Source organism: Nerophis ophidion, linkage group LG14 (genome assembly GCF_033978795.1).
Source record: "Nerophis ophidion isolate RoL-2023_Sa linkage group LG14, RoL_Noph_v1.0, whole genome shotgun sequence".
Classification (NCBI taxonomy): domain Eukaryota; kingdom Metazoa; phylum Chordata; class Actinopteri; order Syngnathiformes; family Syngnathidae; genus Nerophis; species Nerophis ophidion.
The window spans coordinates 34,101,533-34,119,236 of NC_084624.1; the positions used below are offsets into that span (position 1 = coordinate 34,101,533).

At 39.1% G+C, this 17,704-nt stretch overlaps 1 protein-coding gene across 1 annotated transcript in view; it reads right to left on the reverse strand.

Moving 5' to 3' along the window:
• Positions 1–17,704, reverse strand: part of dtna (dystrobrevin, alpha) — a 65,514-nt gene that overhangs the window by 46,410 nt on the left and 1,400 nt on the right. Inside the window, 1 exon segment of the mRNA XM_061920494.1 lies at positions 4,206–4,273. Within this exon segment, the coding sequence (XP_061776478.1) occupies positions 4,206–4,273 (68 nt within the window).

Below are 17,704 nucleotides of genomic sequence, written 5' to 3' on the forward strand. Positions count from 1 at the left end.
AAGCACCAAGGAAACAATGGGAAAATTCCCATCATATCAATTCCTAGATATGGTCATAATTATTTTAAGTGCACTACGCAGAATAAACACAACATTATTAATATTGCTACTACGGATAATTTGATCAAAAATTCCCTAAAACCTATAGTATAGGTTTTTTAAACATAGGATCCCTGATAAAAAAAACGTTTCTGCTGTTAGCTCAGAAATTGCCTGTTCAGATGTTATGATTGTGGCTCAGAGATTTGTATGTAGATTATATTTATTTTCCATAACAAACAGGATAACTTAATTACCCTGGCAGTGGCAATAAGCTTAAATGTTTGTATTTACATTTTTTGAGTTGATTTTCATAAAATATGTTATTTAACTGCTACTGTTTAACAAAGACTGATTTAAATTGTGTTTGCACAACAAATGTTTTGGCGCTTTGTTCATGTGGGAGAATATTCCAATAAAGGTGCACTGCACACTACTTTTGAATTCATTATTGGGCTTTGCGTATACAATGCAGTTAATCACGATTAATCAGCGAAATAGTGCGATTAACTTCGATTAAAATTTTTAATCGTTGCCCAGCCCTAATATATATATATATATATATATATATATATATATATATATATATATATAAACACACACACATACATAAATATACGTACACAAACACACACACACATATATACACTTTATATATGTGTATATATATATCTATATGTATATATATATATATGTACATATATACACACATATATATGTATATATATATATACACACACACATATATACATATATATGTATAATCTATACACATATACAGTATGTATATACTGTATATATATCTATTAGAGATGCGCAGATAGGCAATTATATCATCCGCATCCGCATCACCAAAGTCGTCATCCACCCGCCATCCACCTGAACCAACATTTTATCAGGACCGTACCCGCCCGCTGAAATACATCAGAGGTTGTCCGCCTTTACCACTCACAGAGCTATTTAAACCTGTTTCACAGAGTAATGATGACAATTGGAGCCGCTAACGTTCCCACGACTATCCAATAGTGTTCATCCTGATTACAAGAATATGGGCGTGCTGTGAAGCCATTGCCTTAGACACCTTGAACAACATGTACGAACCGATTGTCGGTCCGCCAACATGTGTGCAGCTTCCGCAATTACACGTTCAAGATTGACAGGCATACTGGGTGATACAGAGTACACTGATGGTTGTGATATAAACAACTTTAACACTTACTAATATGCGCCACGCTGTGAAGCCACACCCAACAAGATTGACAAACACATTTCGGAAGGACATCCTCACAGTAACACAACATAAACGCAACACAACAGATACCCATACTCCTTTGTATCCGTGACAATTACTGAATATATTTTACACCCCTGCGCCCCCAACCCCGCCCACCTTACCGACGCACGGGGTGGGGGGGGTGTATAAAATAGTCAGGATGTGTCATGAATACAAAGGATTATGGGTATTTGTTGTGTTGCGTTTATGTTGTGTTACTGTGAGGATGTTCTCCCGAAATGTGTTTGTTGTTCTTAATTGGTGTGGCTTCACAGCGTGGCGCATATTACTAAGAGTGTTAAAATTGTTTATATGACAACCATTAGTGTACTCTGTGTCACCCAGTATGCCTTTCAGTCGTGTGCGTGTTGCCGCGGAAGCCACACACAACATGATGCGGGACTGACAAGCAGATCGTACATGTTGTAATAGGCGACAAAGCCAATGGCTTCATAGCACGCCCTAATACTTATTATCTGGGTGACTACCGGCAGTCATTCAGGAGAATAATAGCGTCTCTTATTGTCTTCTTCGCTTTATGACACAGGTCTTAAATAGCTCTTTGAATGGCAAAGGATACCGATCACAGAACCATGCATATCAAATATTTCCGGATGGTTCAACCGCCACCCGCCCGAATCTAATTAAAACCAATTTTTTCGTCATGTCAACTGCCCGACCCGCGGTTTATCCGCGGACTCCGCGGATGAGTGCGCAAACCGCGCATCTCTAATATGTATACGTATACGTATATATATATGAATATATATATATATGAATATATATATATATATATGAATATATATATATATATGAATATATATATATATATATATATATATATATATATACATATGTATGTATGTGAATGGGAAAAATCATAAGACTACTTTATCTCTACAGAACTGTTTCATGAGGGGTTCCCTCAATCGTTAGGAGATTTATATATATATATATATATATATATATATATATATATATATATATATATATATATATATATCTATATATATATATATATATATATAACCTTTACCAATCAAAGAGCCATTTTGACCCGTTTCACAAAATAAAGAAAACTATGGGAGCCACAAGACTCTTTTGAAATTTAAAATGAAATAACACAGCGTAGAAAGTTTTTTTTTGCTTCGTGCTATGTATTAACCAGGGGTCTCAGACACACGGCCCTCACCTTAATATGAAAAGATAATATTAGTGCGGCCCGCGAGTTTTATTTGAATGCCGCTTGACAACATCACATTTGCCAACCATCTAAATTTTTCCGGGAGACTCCAGAGTTTTAGAGCAACCATTCTATCGAGTGTCTGCTGGTTTTCGCCCAAACAACAATAATAAGTGCGTGCTATGATGACAGTGCGTTTAGCGCCCTCTACAACCGTAACAAACAGCTTACCAGCCCATTCACATGTTGTATGAGGATTCTGCACACACACATAAGCGACTGCAAGCCATACTTGCTCAACAGCCATACAGGTTACACTGAGGGTTGTGATATAAACAACTTTAACACTCTTACTAATCTGCGCCACACTGTGAAACCACACCAAACAAGAATGACAAACACATTTCGGGAGAATATCCGCACTGTAACACAACAGAACAAATACCCAGAATCCCATGTATCCTGAACTCTTCCGGGCTACATTATACACCCCCCTACCACCAAACCCCGGCCTTCCAACCCCGCCCACCTCAACCGAGGGGGGTGATAGTGGGGGTGTATAATGTAGCCCGGAGAAGTTAGGGATGCATGGGATTCTGGGTATTTGTTCTGCTGTGTTTATGTTGTGTTACAGTACGGATGTTCTCCCGAAATGTGTTTGTCATTCTTGTTTGGTGTGGGTTCACATTGTGGCGGATATTAGTAGGAGTGCTAAAGTTGTTTATATCACAACCCTCAGTGTAACCTGAATGGCTGTTGAACAACTATGCCTTGCAGTCGCTTGCGCGGTGAATAAGCAGCTGCAAACTAGATGTGGCCGGCGGCACTCAGATAGCATTGTATTAAAGCGGAACGACATAGGTGGGAGGATGTTTAAGGCATTGCCATCACCGCACGCCCTCAATATTGTTGTCCGGGTGAAAATCTGAGAATTTTATTCTGGGGAGATTTCTGGGGGAGGCACTGAAATCCTCCCGGAAAAATGGGGGGGTCGGCAAGTATGCAGCTGAGCCACATCAGAGTGATCCAAGAGCCGCATGCGGCTCCGGAGCCGCGGTTTGCCGACCCCTGATATAATATATATAGTTGTTCGCTAGCATGTTAGCTATATTGTATAAAAATGTCTATGGACTTTTAATGACAATTTGTGGCAAGTCAAGAAAAAAATTAATAAAATCTTTTCTTAATTCGTGATAGTATACAGCATAAGTACTACAGGATTGTATGGTAATTCTACATTTGGGGGTCTTTTTTTCACACCAGAAACTGACAGTTGGTGACCACATTTTATGATGCTTTTTCTATTTTAACATAAAAAAACACTTCCTCACTAAGCCCATCAAGGATGTTGGGTTGCATCCAAAGCGATACAAGCAAAACGCCTGCTTTTCAGTCTAGTGTGAAGTTACTTTTTAATGGACCGATGACTAGAGCTGCAGCAATTAACTCAAGTTCACTCAAGCTTTTCAACCGCCCTTATTGTGAAAGGCTTTAAAAAAAAAAACGCACTTGCTCATGTACACTTTATTAGGTACACCTCCAACAATCCACTTAGAAGTCTGCCTTTACAAAGATGATAATTCAGTCAGAAAGGTATTAATGGTTGCAGTGGTGCGCAAGAGAACTGTGAAGCGTAGAAATGCACTGGATAATCATTTTCAACCCTCCTTCCTTTTTATATGGCTTGAGCATGACCACTAGAGTACTTACTCATCTCCACAAGCAGTTGCCTTCTATCCGCCATGTTGTCCCTGCTCCGCCCGCAGTCCTCAATCATTCTGATCAGAAGGAGAGAAAGTAAAAGTCAATGCACGCGCTTCTGATTTTAGCAGCGCCCTAATAAAAACCACGGCTTGATGACTGAACACATGCACTCGGAAATGTTTTCCGACTTAATTCCCCGAAGCGTCGGGGAAGCAACTGATAAAACTATTGTGCATGCTAGCCTCTAACCGCCTCATTAATACAGGCAGACATAATGAGATGATAACCATTCAATGTGACGACAACTACTCACATTTATATTCCTTTCATTTATCACCCTTTTTAAGAATATGTATTGTATGGCCACAATGATTGCACACATACAATCTAATGAGATGCAATATGAGGATGAACAACCGTTTGACTGGGAAAACAATTTTTTGGGAGTTTTTACCATGAGTATATTTACGTTTACCCCGACTTAAACAAGTTGAAAAACTTATTCGGGTGTTACCGTTTAGTGGTCAATTGTACGGAATATGTACTGTACTGTGCAATATACTGATACAAGTTTCAATCAATCAGTCAATTCACTCCTGTCCTCTAGGTGGTGATAATGCACCAATCACACGTTTGGTTCCAACTCATCATGCTGGAATTGTTTTTAATGCAAGTCTTTTATGCTTCGACTGGCAGCCACAATGCATGCGGAAAGCGTAAAAACATTCCTCAATCTGCCTTTTTTAGCTAGAGCTGCACCAAAAGTGAATGTAGAAACAAAAATGTGTCTGGTGTGCTAATTCCTAAATAACAAAACAATAACGTTTAAAGGAAAACTGCAGTTTTTTGGGAATTTTGCATAATCATCATCCACAATCCTCTTATGCAACACTTTTTTGTGCATCCTCCATAGTTAAAAAAAACTTCTAACAATGCAGGTAATGGGGATTCTATTATTTTGCCCATAACACCTTCTTTGAAAAATTGCTAAACTTACAACAATGCTATTTACATGCCTGACCTGCCTAACCAAGCTATAGCGACATAGTTACTGTAGGAAGTGAAGTGAATTAATTAACTCATATCCTGTTTTGCCTATCAACCAGTCAAACAAAGTTTATTTATATAGTAAATAATAGGGGTGTGGGAAAAAATGGATTCGAATACGAATCGAATCAAATAGGTTGTGCGATTCAGAATCGATTCTCATTTTTGAAAACATTTTTTTTTTTTTTTTAATCAATCCAACAAACCACTACACAGCAATACCATAAGAATGCAATCCAATTCCAAAACCAAACCTGACCCAGCAACACTCAGAACTGCAATAAACAGAGCAATTGAAAGGAGACACGAACACGACACAGAACAAACCAAAAGTAGTGAAACAAAAATTAATATTATCAACAACAGTATCAATATTAGTTCTAATTTCAGCATAGCAGCTTTCAGTTCCCACATATGCGGTCGTCTCCAAGGTTTCTCATAGTCATCTGGGTGTGAGTTTTCCTTGCCCTTATGTGGGCTCTACAGAGGATGTCGTTGTGGTTTGTGTTGTGGTTTGTGCAGCCCTTTGAGACACTAGGGATTTAGGGTTATATACATAATCATTGATTGATTGATTGATGATTGATTAAAAATCCCTCATTTACATTATCATTAGACAGTTATAAAAATTAAAAAAAAGGAACAATAGTGTCAGTGGCTTACACTTGCATTGCATCTCATAAGCTTGACAACACACTGTGTCCAATGTTTTTACAAAGATAAAATAAGTCATATTTTTGGTTTGTTTAATAGTTAAAACAAATTTACATTATTGCAATCAGTTGATAAAACATTGTCCTTTACAATTATAAAAGGTTTAAAAAATATCTACTACTCTGCTAGCATGTCAGCAGACTGGAGTAGATCCTGCTGAAATCCTATGTATTGAATGAATACAGAATCGTTTTGAATGGGAAAAATATAGTTTTTGAATCAAGAATCGCCTTGAATCGAAAAAAATTCGATATATCATCGAATCGCGACCCCAAGAATCGATATTGAATCGAATCGTGGGACACCCAAAGATTCGCAGCCCTAGTAAATAAACTATAGCAAGTTGGCTACATGGTGAAGATTTGTATCCAACTTGGAGAAGGCGACCCACCAAGTTTAATTAAATAGTGGTATTTCAGTTTGAAAACATAATAAAATAAGGCCCCTTAATTTGATATTCACAGGTGGATTGGATCACTTCTCGTAGGAAAAGAGGCTGTAATTGGGACTTTGGAATGCAAAAGTGATAGCCGAATTGTTGAGAAGAGACTACCTGTCTAGCTCAAAGCCAATATTTAAGTTATGACTTAAATGAGTTGTTTTGAAGCCATTTCCTCATGAAATTCCCCTTACATGGTCAGGTTGTGTTCTTCTGAATTAACGAACCCTCAGACGCAAGAAGAAGGAATATAAGACCGTGGTTCGGCCTCTCCAGGTTAGGAGTGCCTCCTCCTGGTACTGCAGTCCTGAGTATTGTCGCTCGCTTGTAATAAAGCAACTTCTTGTTCAGCAAAGCCTCTCCGACGTCTCTTTTGATCCAGTCGCACTCCCTTGTCGCCCTTCTGCCTGGGAGAAGTAACAAGACTAGAAATACACTTCAGAAGTAACGTCAAGGAATTACTTTTATGGCGTAGCGCAGTTTAGGCCACTAGCGAGAGATAGGCTAATGCTGGCTACAAAAGCTGTTCCTGCATCGCCTTTAAGTTGGGAACACAGTTACTGTAAAGCTAGATTAATAACCATGCCTCTTGCCTGTACAGTAGAAGATTGTAGCATTAAGCTGAGAAGTTTGTCAACGTTGAAGTTACACACGCTACCAACAAAGAAAAGGACTGAACCTGCCGATACTGACTCTCAAGTACTCAACAAGATCGCTAGGAAGACTCAGAACGGCGAACACATCTTGTGCTGAAAGATACAACCATCCCCAACAAGAGTGAGAGCGGACATTGTAAGTGACTATTTTTTTTATAAACTTTTTTTGTTTAACACCAGCTTGTAAAAAATGGAGCTCATTGTCTGTATATACAGGCTGAAAAAGAAAAGGGGATAGCTCGTTATTTGTCCAAAGTAGTCGTTTTTGGCTATAGCGAAATTTGTCATTGGTAGTAGTTGATGCTGTTTTTTTTGTTGTTGTTGACGGAAGTAGCGGTCATTGCTATGCAGTCTGTGAAATAAATGCGCCCAGGGAATAAGTTGTGGTAATGCTTAAAATCATCAGTATACTGTAATATTACATATTACAGTGCATGGTTACAGCTAGGCATGATGTAACATTATAATATTTCATATCACAATTATCGTGACCAAAATTATCATTATTGTCATTTATTTGGCATTGGTAAATGTGCTCAAAAAGTACTTCTACACACACTGCACAATTTTGATTATGTTTTTTATTAAATAACAAAAATAAACAAACAGTTAGAAAACACGCTATTTTGTATGTTTTGTGTTTCTTATGTAGTGTTTTAGTCTTAGCATTTTGTGTTTTAATTGTTACACTTATTTTGTTGTTTTAAATGTTGGTTTATACTTTAGCATTTTAAGATTAATTTGAAATTAATTTAAATGAAAATGTGTAACAAGTAAAATCTATTATTATTATTATTTACCATTTCTGGCAGACTAATGGCGTCCCACTCTGTCCTAGAACGCACTGTAAAACAACCTTCGTCTTGTATTCCTCTGAGAATAGAACGATCACAGTTCTAAGAGACCACAAACTGTAGGTTCATTGAGCATATTGAAAATTTTAGTTGCTCAGACAGCAATGTGGTCGGGGGGTAGGGCGTGGTCGGGTTTGGGGCGGGGCGTAGTTGGGGGCGTGGTTAAGAGGGGAGGAGTATATTTACAGCTAGATTCACCAAGTCAAGTATTTCATATATACAGATTATACAGATATATATATATATATATATATATATATATATATATATAAAAGAAATACTTGAATTTTAGTGTTCATTTGTGTACACATTTACACACACATAACACTCATCTACTCATTGTTGAGTTAAGGTTTGAGTTGTCCATCCTTGTTTTTCTAACCATATGCATGTACAGTAGATGGCAGTATTGTCCTGTTTAAGAGTGTCACAACATTGCTGTTTACGGCAGACGAACTGCTTTACGGTAGACGAAAATGGACTGCTGTTGTTGTGTGTTGTTACCACCCTGGGAGGAGGTTAATGAAACCGCTTAACATTAAACCTACATAAGAAACCAAGAACTCGCCCTCAATCATTCTACAGTTATAACGTCATTAGGCAGACATGGGAAAGCGGACGTGAAAAAAGGCTGTCGACACGTCACTCAGGTCCGCCTGGAGCTGGAAGGGGCGTGGCCTCCAGCTCCGTCGAATTTCGGGAGATTTTCAGGAGAAAATTTGGGAGAGGCACTGAATTTCGGGAGTCTCACGGAAAATCTGTGAGGGTTGGCAAGTATGATGTTAACGTAACATATTATGGGAAGAGTCATTCAAATAATTATAACATATAAAAAATGCTATAAGTTTACCAAACAATCTGTCACTCCTAATCGCTAAATCCCATGAAATCTTATACGTCTAGTCTCTTGCGTGAATGAGCTAAATAATATTTGATATTTTATGGTAATGTGTTAATAATTTCACACAATAGTCGCTCCTGAGTATAAGTCGCACCCCTGGCCAAACTATGAAAAAAACTGCGACTTATAGTCCGAAAAATACGGTATGTAAAACATTGTTGGAGGGATTTATAGGTTTGAATAGTCGAACACTTATTACCTGCAATATTAACTGCCTTGTATTGGCAGTTTTTACTATCTAGAACTCACAGAAAACGAAAACACGTTTGTATTTGTCTCACATGAGGATTGTGGCTGAAGCGCAAAATTCCAACAAAAGTGCAACCAGTGTAACCAATACGTTCTCAGAGCGAGGGACACAAGAGGCTAGTGTCTAATTATTTCCCCCAGAGCATTGTAACAGTTGGCTATGGCCCTGGAAGTTCTATTTTCTCCTACTTCTGTACATGTACAAATGAAATGCAAGCAACTACATGCACAGCGCATACGCAGACTGTGAGAAAACATAAGTGAGACAAGGACAAGACTTTCAAAGGGTAGAGGGAGCAGCCCACAGACGACTCACCCCACGCCTCGCTGCACACTGTCCGAGGCAGTCTAATACACTTAGTCATGTGCATTGTTGCCATGGCAGCAAATATCCCAACCACAAAAAAAAAAACCTTCCTCCACACATGAACCAACACCTCCTACTACAAACGGGCAAAGTTTGTATAGAGAAGAAAGTTATTTCACTCGTAAATATCTTCCTTTTATGAGATGAAGCTCAGTGGGGACGGTGGTTCTCTTTGGACCAACGGCTTGAAAAAGGCCTTGGTGAAATAGTCATTCAGACGTGCTATTTGAAATGACTGACAGTAATTAGCGCTATGCTGAAAACACACATGGCACAATCAAAACAGAATAAATGAAAGCAGCACTTTTTTCTAGACTACGTTTACACTGCAGGCCAAAGTGGAGCAAATCTGACTTTTTTAATTGGATTTTTTCCAGCTGACACTTTACATCCATCCATCCATTTCCTACCGCTTATTCCCTTTGGGATCGCTTGATCATATCTCAGCTACAATCGGGCGAAAGGCGCTTTACACCCTAGACAAATCGCCACCTCATCGCAGGGCCAACACAGATAGACAGGCAACATTCACACTCACATTCACAAACTAGGGCCAATTTAGTGTTGCCAATCAACCTATCCCCAGGTGCATGTCTTTGGAAGTGGGAGGAATACACGGAGGGAACCCACACAGTCTAGGGGAGGACATGCAAACTCCACACGGAAAGATCCCGAGCACAGGATCAAACCCAGGACCTTCGTATTGTGAGGCAGAGGCACTAACCCCTCGTTCACCGTGCTGCCTGACTCTTTACAATGCAAGTAAAATGTAATGTTCATAAGACTCCAGTGTAAATGTGAACAGGCGCCAAAGTGGCCCCAATGCACTTATTGAACTTGCATGCGCAGTTCAATGAAGTGAAAACAAGGGAAGTTGACCGGACTCCGTAAATGAACAAGGAAGTTGCTACGACTACTACAAACTAAAATAAAAGTCAGTACTAGGGGTGCTGGCAAAAATCGATTCGAATACAAATCGAATCGAATGCGTTGTGCGATTCAGAATCGATTCTCATTTTTAAAAAGTCGATTTAAAAAAAAAATATATATATATATATATATTTTTCATCAATCCAACAAAACAATACACAGCAATACCATAACAATGCAATCTAATTCCAAAACCAAACCTGACCCAGCAACACTCAGAACTGCAATAAACAGAGCAATTGAGAGAAGACACAAACACGACACAGAACAAACCAAAAGTAGTGAAACAAAAATGAATATTATCAACAACAGTATCAATATTAGTTATAATTTCAGCATAGCAGTGATTAAAAATCCCTCATTTACATTATCATTAGACATTTATAAAAAAAAAAAAAGAACAATAGTGTCACAGTGGCTTACACTTGCATCGCATCTCATAAGCTTGACAACACACTGTGTCCAATATTTTCACAAAAATAAAATAAGTCATATTTTTGGTTTGTTTAATAGTTAAAACATTTTTACATTATTGCAATCAGTTTACAAAACATTGTCCTTTACAATTATAAAAGCTTTTTTTAAAAAAAATCAACCACTCTGCTAGCATGTCAGCAGACTGGGGTGGATCCTGCTGAAATCCTATGTATTGAATGAATACAGAATCGTTTTGAGTCGGAAAAATATCGTTTTTGAATCGAGAATTGAATCGAATACAAAAAAATCTATATATTATCGAATCGTGACCCCAAAAATCGATATTGAATCGAATTGTGGGACACCCAAAGATTCACAGCCTTAGTCACTACCGTAGATATTGTCGCCAAACTTAAAAAAATGTGTGTTTTTTAATGGGAAAATAAATCAAACTAATACAATGTATGAACAGATGTATATATCAGTGGTGAAGGCCCTGCCTAACATAACCAGAAATCATGATGATAATTAAAGGCCTACTGAAACCCACTACTACCGACCACGCAGTCTGATAGTTTATATATCAATGATGTAATATTAACATTGCAACACATGCCAATACGGCCGGTTTAGTTTACTAAATTGCAATTTTAAATTTCCCGCAAGTATCCTGTTGAAAACGTCGCGGAATGATGACGCTTATGTTGAGGCGTGCTTGTGACGTTATTGGTTGGAGGGGACATATTCTCCCAGCACCACACACGGCTAAAAGTCGTCTCTTTTCATCGCATAATTACACAGTATTTTGGACACCTGTGTTGCTGAATCTTTTGCAATTTGTTCAATGAATAATGGAGACGTCAAATAAGAATGCTGTTGGTGGAAAGCGGTGGATTGCAGCTGCCTTTAGCACCGAGACAGAGCCGGTGTTTCTTTGTTTGTTGTGAAGCTCTAACACGGAGCGGTCAAGGGAACATGTTTCTCTACGTCAACCAGCAAGTTTTTGGATGGGAAAATTGTGATATTAAGTCGGCTCTTACCGGAGACTTGAGTGGATTATGCGACCTCATCCTGCAGCTCAAAAAGGCAGCTGCGATCTTGGCTCCTCGGCTTCTCTCAGAGACACTGGCGTTCACCGTAGCCATCTGACTTTCAGGTATGACTTTATAATCTCACTAAAATACTATAACACAATAAGCAGATAAGGGATTTTCCAGAATTATCCTAGTAAATGTGTCTAATTACATCTGAAACGCTACCACTGCCGCCGCCTGGAGCTGTCATTTTTTTTTTTAGTGCTTCACTTCAACTTTCCTCATCCACGAATCTTTCATCCTCGCTCAAATTAATGCGTAAATCGTCGCTTTCTTGGTCCGAATAGCTCTAGCTGCTGGAGGCTATGATTCTAAACAATGTGAGGATGTGAGGAGTCCTACAACCAGTGACGTCACGCGCACATCGTCTGCTACTTCCGGTACAGGCTAGGCTTTTTTATTAGCGACCAAAAGTTGCGAACTTCATCGTCAATGTTCTCTACTAAATCCTTTCAGCAAAAATATGGCAATATCGCGAAATGATCAAGTATGACACATAGAATGGACCTGCTATCCCCGTTTGAATAAGAAAATCTCATTTCAGTAGGCCTTTAAAATTAAAGTAATTTTTAATTTACTTTCCCTAAATATCTAAAAGTATTCATATTCTCTTCATGTCATATTATATTCCTTCCAGCGCTGTTGTTTTTAGGTTAGAGTTTATATCCAATCAGAATTGAGCTAGCTTATGTTGCCATGCTGTACGAAATCTGCCCTGGGCCTTCAGAATCAACAATGCGGACGTCTGTGCACTGTAAGTGAATGGACACAAACATTTGACAGACAGTTTCGATAGCCAATCAGATCACGAGTTGTTGTCAGTAAGGCCTTCTAGCTGGCCTAAGGCAGATATGTATAGTGATGTTATGAGCTACGTAGGTAACATAAGAACTACATTACCCAGGATGCCACAGTAGTGAAGAGCATGCGCAGTAGCCCCTTTTAGGTTGCATGCCGGCAGCGGGATGTTTTTGATGAGCACGCTGTGGAGTAAACTCGGGCTGGGCGATATGGCTTTTGTTTAATATCTCTATATTTTTAGGCCATATCGCAATATACGATATATATCTCGATATTTTGCCTTAGCCTTGAATGAACACTTGATACATATAATTGAATTGATTAACGTGGACCCCGACTTAAACAAGTTGAAAAACTTATTCGGGTGTTACCATTTAGTGGTCAATTGTACGGAATATGTACTGTACTGTGCAATCTACAAATAAAAGTATCAATCAATCAATCAATCACAGCAGTATGATGATTTTATGTCTACATTAAAACATTCTTGTTCATACTGCATTAATATTTGCTCATTTTAAACTTTCATGCAGAGAGGGAAATCACAACTAAGTTAATTTACCAAAACTGTATTTATTAAACAGTTATTAGCAGGTGACTTTTCAAATGATGCCACATATTAGCAGTAATGCTACTTTTGGTAGCAACATTCTATACGACATATTCCCGCTGGAAGCCGAACCACCGCCAGACGGGCCCTGTGCTGTTTTTCTTGGGAATTAATTCTTCCTTCATTTGTTACCAGATTTGCACCTTCTTTCTCTCGTATTACCACTCGTAACACTCCGCTAGCATCACAGCTAATCTTAGCCAAGCTTCTACCTCTCTGCTCCGCGAGGGCGTACACGTATGTGACGTATGACGTGACAGTATGTGACGTGTGTAAGTTTGTGCGCTTGCTGTCTGTGAGAAGGAGACACAAAGAGTGAGAAGAGCCTGTAGTGTAATGCCCGCAGTTAAAAACAACTGCGTGAGAACGTATACTCAAATATTACGATAGTCATTTTCTATATTGCACAGAGACAAACCCGTGATATATCGCGTATAGCCATATATCGCCCAGCCCTAGAGTAAACTTTAAGAACTCAGCCAACATGCCTCGTCTCCATCTTTTATGATTAGACAACACAACACATGTATTTGCAAGGCCATTTTCAAGAAGGATATTTAAAGAGCAACTACATCTTGTGAGACGATGTCGGCTAACCCCAGAAGCTCCAACAGGTGCTACAAATTGTGAGTACAAATATCAAATTTCTCTATCTTTCACGTTTAATATCCATCCATCCGTCCATTTCCTACCGCTTGTCCCTTTTGGGGTCGCTGGAGCCTATCTCAGTTGCATTCGGGCGGAAGGCGGGGTACACCCTGGACAAGTCGCCACCTTGACACAGGGCCAACACAGATAGACAGACAACATCCACACTCACATTCATACACTAAGGCCAAATAAGTGTTGCTCATCAATCTATCCCCAGGTGCATGTCTTTGGAAGTGGGAGGAAGCCGTAATACCCGGAGGGAACCCACGCAGTCACGGGGAGGACATGCAAACTCTACACAGAAAGATCCCAGGACTTCTCAGGACCTTCGTATTGTGAGGCTAGTGCATTCGTATTGTGAGGCAGATGCACTAAACCCTCTTACACCATGCTGCCGTTTAATATATTTTTTGCAATTTTAATTTTGACAGCACCACATAAGTTATGTTTTAATTGCTGATGTGGGTTTATGGATTTTAAAATGCGGCAGTAAATAACCTGTTTTGTTCACTGTGGAGGGGATTCAGTGCCTAGAAGGGCATAAATGTGTTACTGTATAGTATTTCTCCAGCAATGGTCATGTGGTGGCATACATTATGGTATTTTGAGGGGTAATCATTGGACACAGGACATCACTGAAGGCCTAGGTGGGAAAATCTTAGCATGATAATTTAAAAATAAAGCCATCTCCAGATTGTTTTCTTTGTTTAAAAATAGAACAAGCACATTCTGAAATTGTACAAATCATAATGTTGTTTTTTTTTTACAGTAAATTATACGGTTAATAGTACTTTACCTTAATTTTTCGTTATTAATGCTTTAATACTTTCTGAATAAAATATGTGTTGATGTTCATCAGTAAAATAGGTGGACTTGAATCTGGCGGCGTTTTAAGATGCACCCATTGGTTATAATTTTTAATTTATCAAAATATCGAATTATTAATAATATAAATATGAAATTACAGGGTTTTATTATTGTAATTTACAAATTTTCCTCAACTGATGTACTAGCATCGTGTGGTTTATTCTGTAAATATGTAACATCATCTTTGACAAAACCTGTGAATTTGGACTCATTTCATTATTCACACACAAAGTTAGATAGGGATACATATTTTTTCAGCATATTTTTAGTATATTATAGTATAGTATATTGTAGCATTCCGGAAGAGTTAGTGCTGCAAGGGGGTCTGGGTATTTGTTCTGTTGTGTTTATGTTGTGTTACGGCGCGGGTGTTCTCCCGAAATGTGTTTTGTCATTCTTGTTTGGTGTGGGTTCACAGTGTGGCGCATATTTGTAACAATGTTAAAGTTGTTTATATGGCCACCCTCAGTGTGACTTGTATGGCTGTTGACAAAGTATGCGTGGCATTCGCATATTTGTGTGTGAAAGCCGCATATATGTGTTACCGGCGGGCCAGCTCTAATGTTAATTTGATATTGCCTCAAGGGCCAAATGAAATTAAACGGCGGGCCAAATTTTGGCCCGCGGCAAGAGTTTGACACCCATGCTCTAGAGCTAGTGAGGCAGCAGAGTGCAGAATTGGCTCTCTTGGTTGCTTTGTTGGGTCTGTTCCGTGCGCAGTATTTTTTATTGGTTGCTCATTTTTTTTTTTTTTTTGTTATGGTTTACTTTTGTAGCTGTGTGTAGAAATGACTCCTCTAAAGTAACAGCTGGTTGCATCATCTCTGTGCTGTATACATGTATTTCATGTATTTTGTGTTCTTTATTGTTACCCTCTAGTTTTTATGTGTTTTTACCTTATTTTTGTGGGGGTTTTGTACCTGCACTGCAAACACATAATTTCCCTATTGTGGGATAAATAAAGTCTGTCCATTCCAATCCTTTTGAGTCTTTCTGATTTTGAAGTCACGCAAATTCTTATACTAAACAAATTCATCTCACAGCACGGATAAAATCTGTTTGCGGGACACTTCAACTTTAGAGTGAAGTGAAGTGAATTATATTTATATAGCGCTTTTCTCTAGTGACTCAAAGCGCTTTACATTGTGATACCCAATATCTAAGTTACATTTTTAAACCAGTGTGGGTGGCACTGGGAGCAGGTGGGTGAAGTGTCTTGCCCAAGGACAAAACGGCAGTGACTAGGTTGGCAGAAGCGGGGATTGAACCCAGAACCCTCAAGTTGCTGGCACGGCCGCTCTACCAACAGAGTTATACCGCCCCAGAGGAAACAAGTCATGCTCAGGGTCCATTTAACAAGGCTCACTACCACTTTCTCACCAACGACTGCCGAAAAATCCGCCTGGTTTTGAAGCATTACACTGCAAACTCGAATTAAGTTGTAAAATGTGGAAATAGAACAGAATTGTCTCGAAAAAAAATGTGCTTTTAAAGGCCTTTGAAATTAGATTTTCTTATTTAAACGGGGACAGCAGGTCCATTCTATGTGTCATACTTGATCATTTCGCGATATTGCCATATTTTTGCTGAAAGGATTTAGTAGAGAACATCGACGATAAAGTTCGCAACTTTTGGTCGCTAATAAAAAAGCCTTGCCTGTGCCGGAAGTAGCAGACGATGTGCGCGTGACGTCACCGGTGTGAGGGCTCCTCACATCCTCACATTGTTTATAATGTGAGCCACCACCAGTCAGAGCAATTCGGACCGAGAAAGTGACGATTTCCCCATTAATTTGAGCGAGGATGAAAGATTTGTGGATAAGGAAAGTTAGACTGAAGCACTAAAAAAAAAAAAAAAAAAAAAAGGCGACGGCTCCAGGCAGCGGCAGTGGGAGAGTTTCAGATGTAATTAGACACATTTACTAGGATAATTCTTCCAAATCCCTTATCTGCTTATTGTGTTAATAGTATTTTAGTGAGATTATAAAGTCATAACTGAAAGTCGGATGGCTGCGGTGCACGCCAATGTCTCTGAGAGAAGCCGAGGAGCCAAGATCACAGCTGTCTTTATAAACTGCAGGATGAGGTCGCGTAATCCACTCAAGTCTCCGGTAAGAGCTATCTTAATATCACAATTTTCCCATCCAAAAACATGCTGGTTGACGTACAGAAACATGTTCAGGTTGACCGCTCTGTGTTAAAGCTTCACAACAAACAAAGAAACACCGGCTGTCTTTCGGTTGCTAAAGGCAGCTGCAATCCACCGCTTTCCACCAACAGCATTCTTATTTGACGTCTCCATTATTAATTGCTGCGATGAGGTGGCGACTTGTCCAGGGTGTACCCCGCCTTCCGCCCGATTGTAGCTGAGATAGGCGCCAGCGCCCCCCGCGACCCCGAAAGGGAATAAGCGGTAGAAAATGGATGGATGGATTATTAATTGAACAAATTGCAAAAGATTCAGCAACACAGGTGTCCAAAATACTGTGTAATTGCGCGATGAAAAGAGACGACTTTAAACCGTAAGTGGTGCTGGGCTAAAATGTACCCTCCAACCAACAACGTCACAAACACGCATCATCATTCTGCGGGAAATTTAAAATTGTAATTTAGTAATACCAATTCTAGTCTAACCCATGTCACACATCAAACTGTTTGAAAATGAAATGTCAGCTGATTTTAAGCGCCCTTTGGATTGGCTACCGCTACTCCGATCAGTGCAGGTAAAATCAATCAGCTGTTTCTGTTGTGGCAGGCGCCAGACTAATGCTGTAGTGACGGACAATACCTTCTTTGATTGTATATTATCCACTCAACAGATAAAAAAAAAACAACAACTATAAGATGCATAGACTTATTAGGTCAATATAATATTTTCTTTGTAGTTAGAATTCCGTGCAGCGCTCGCA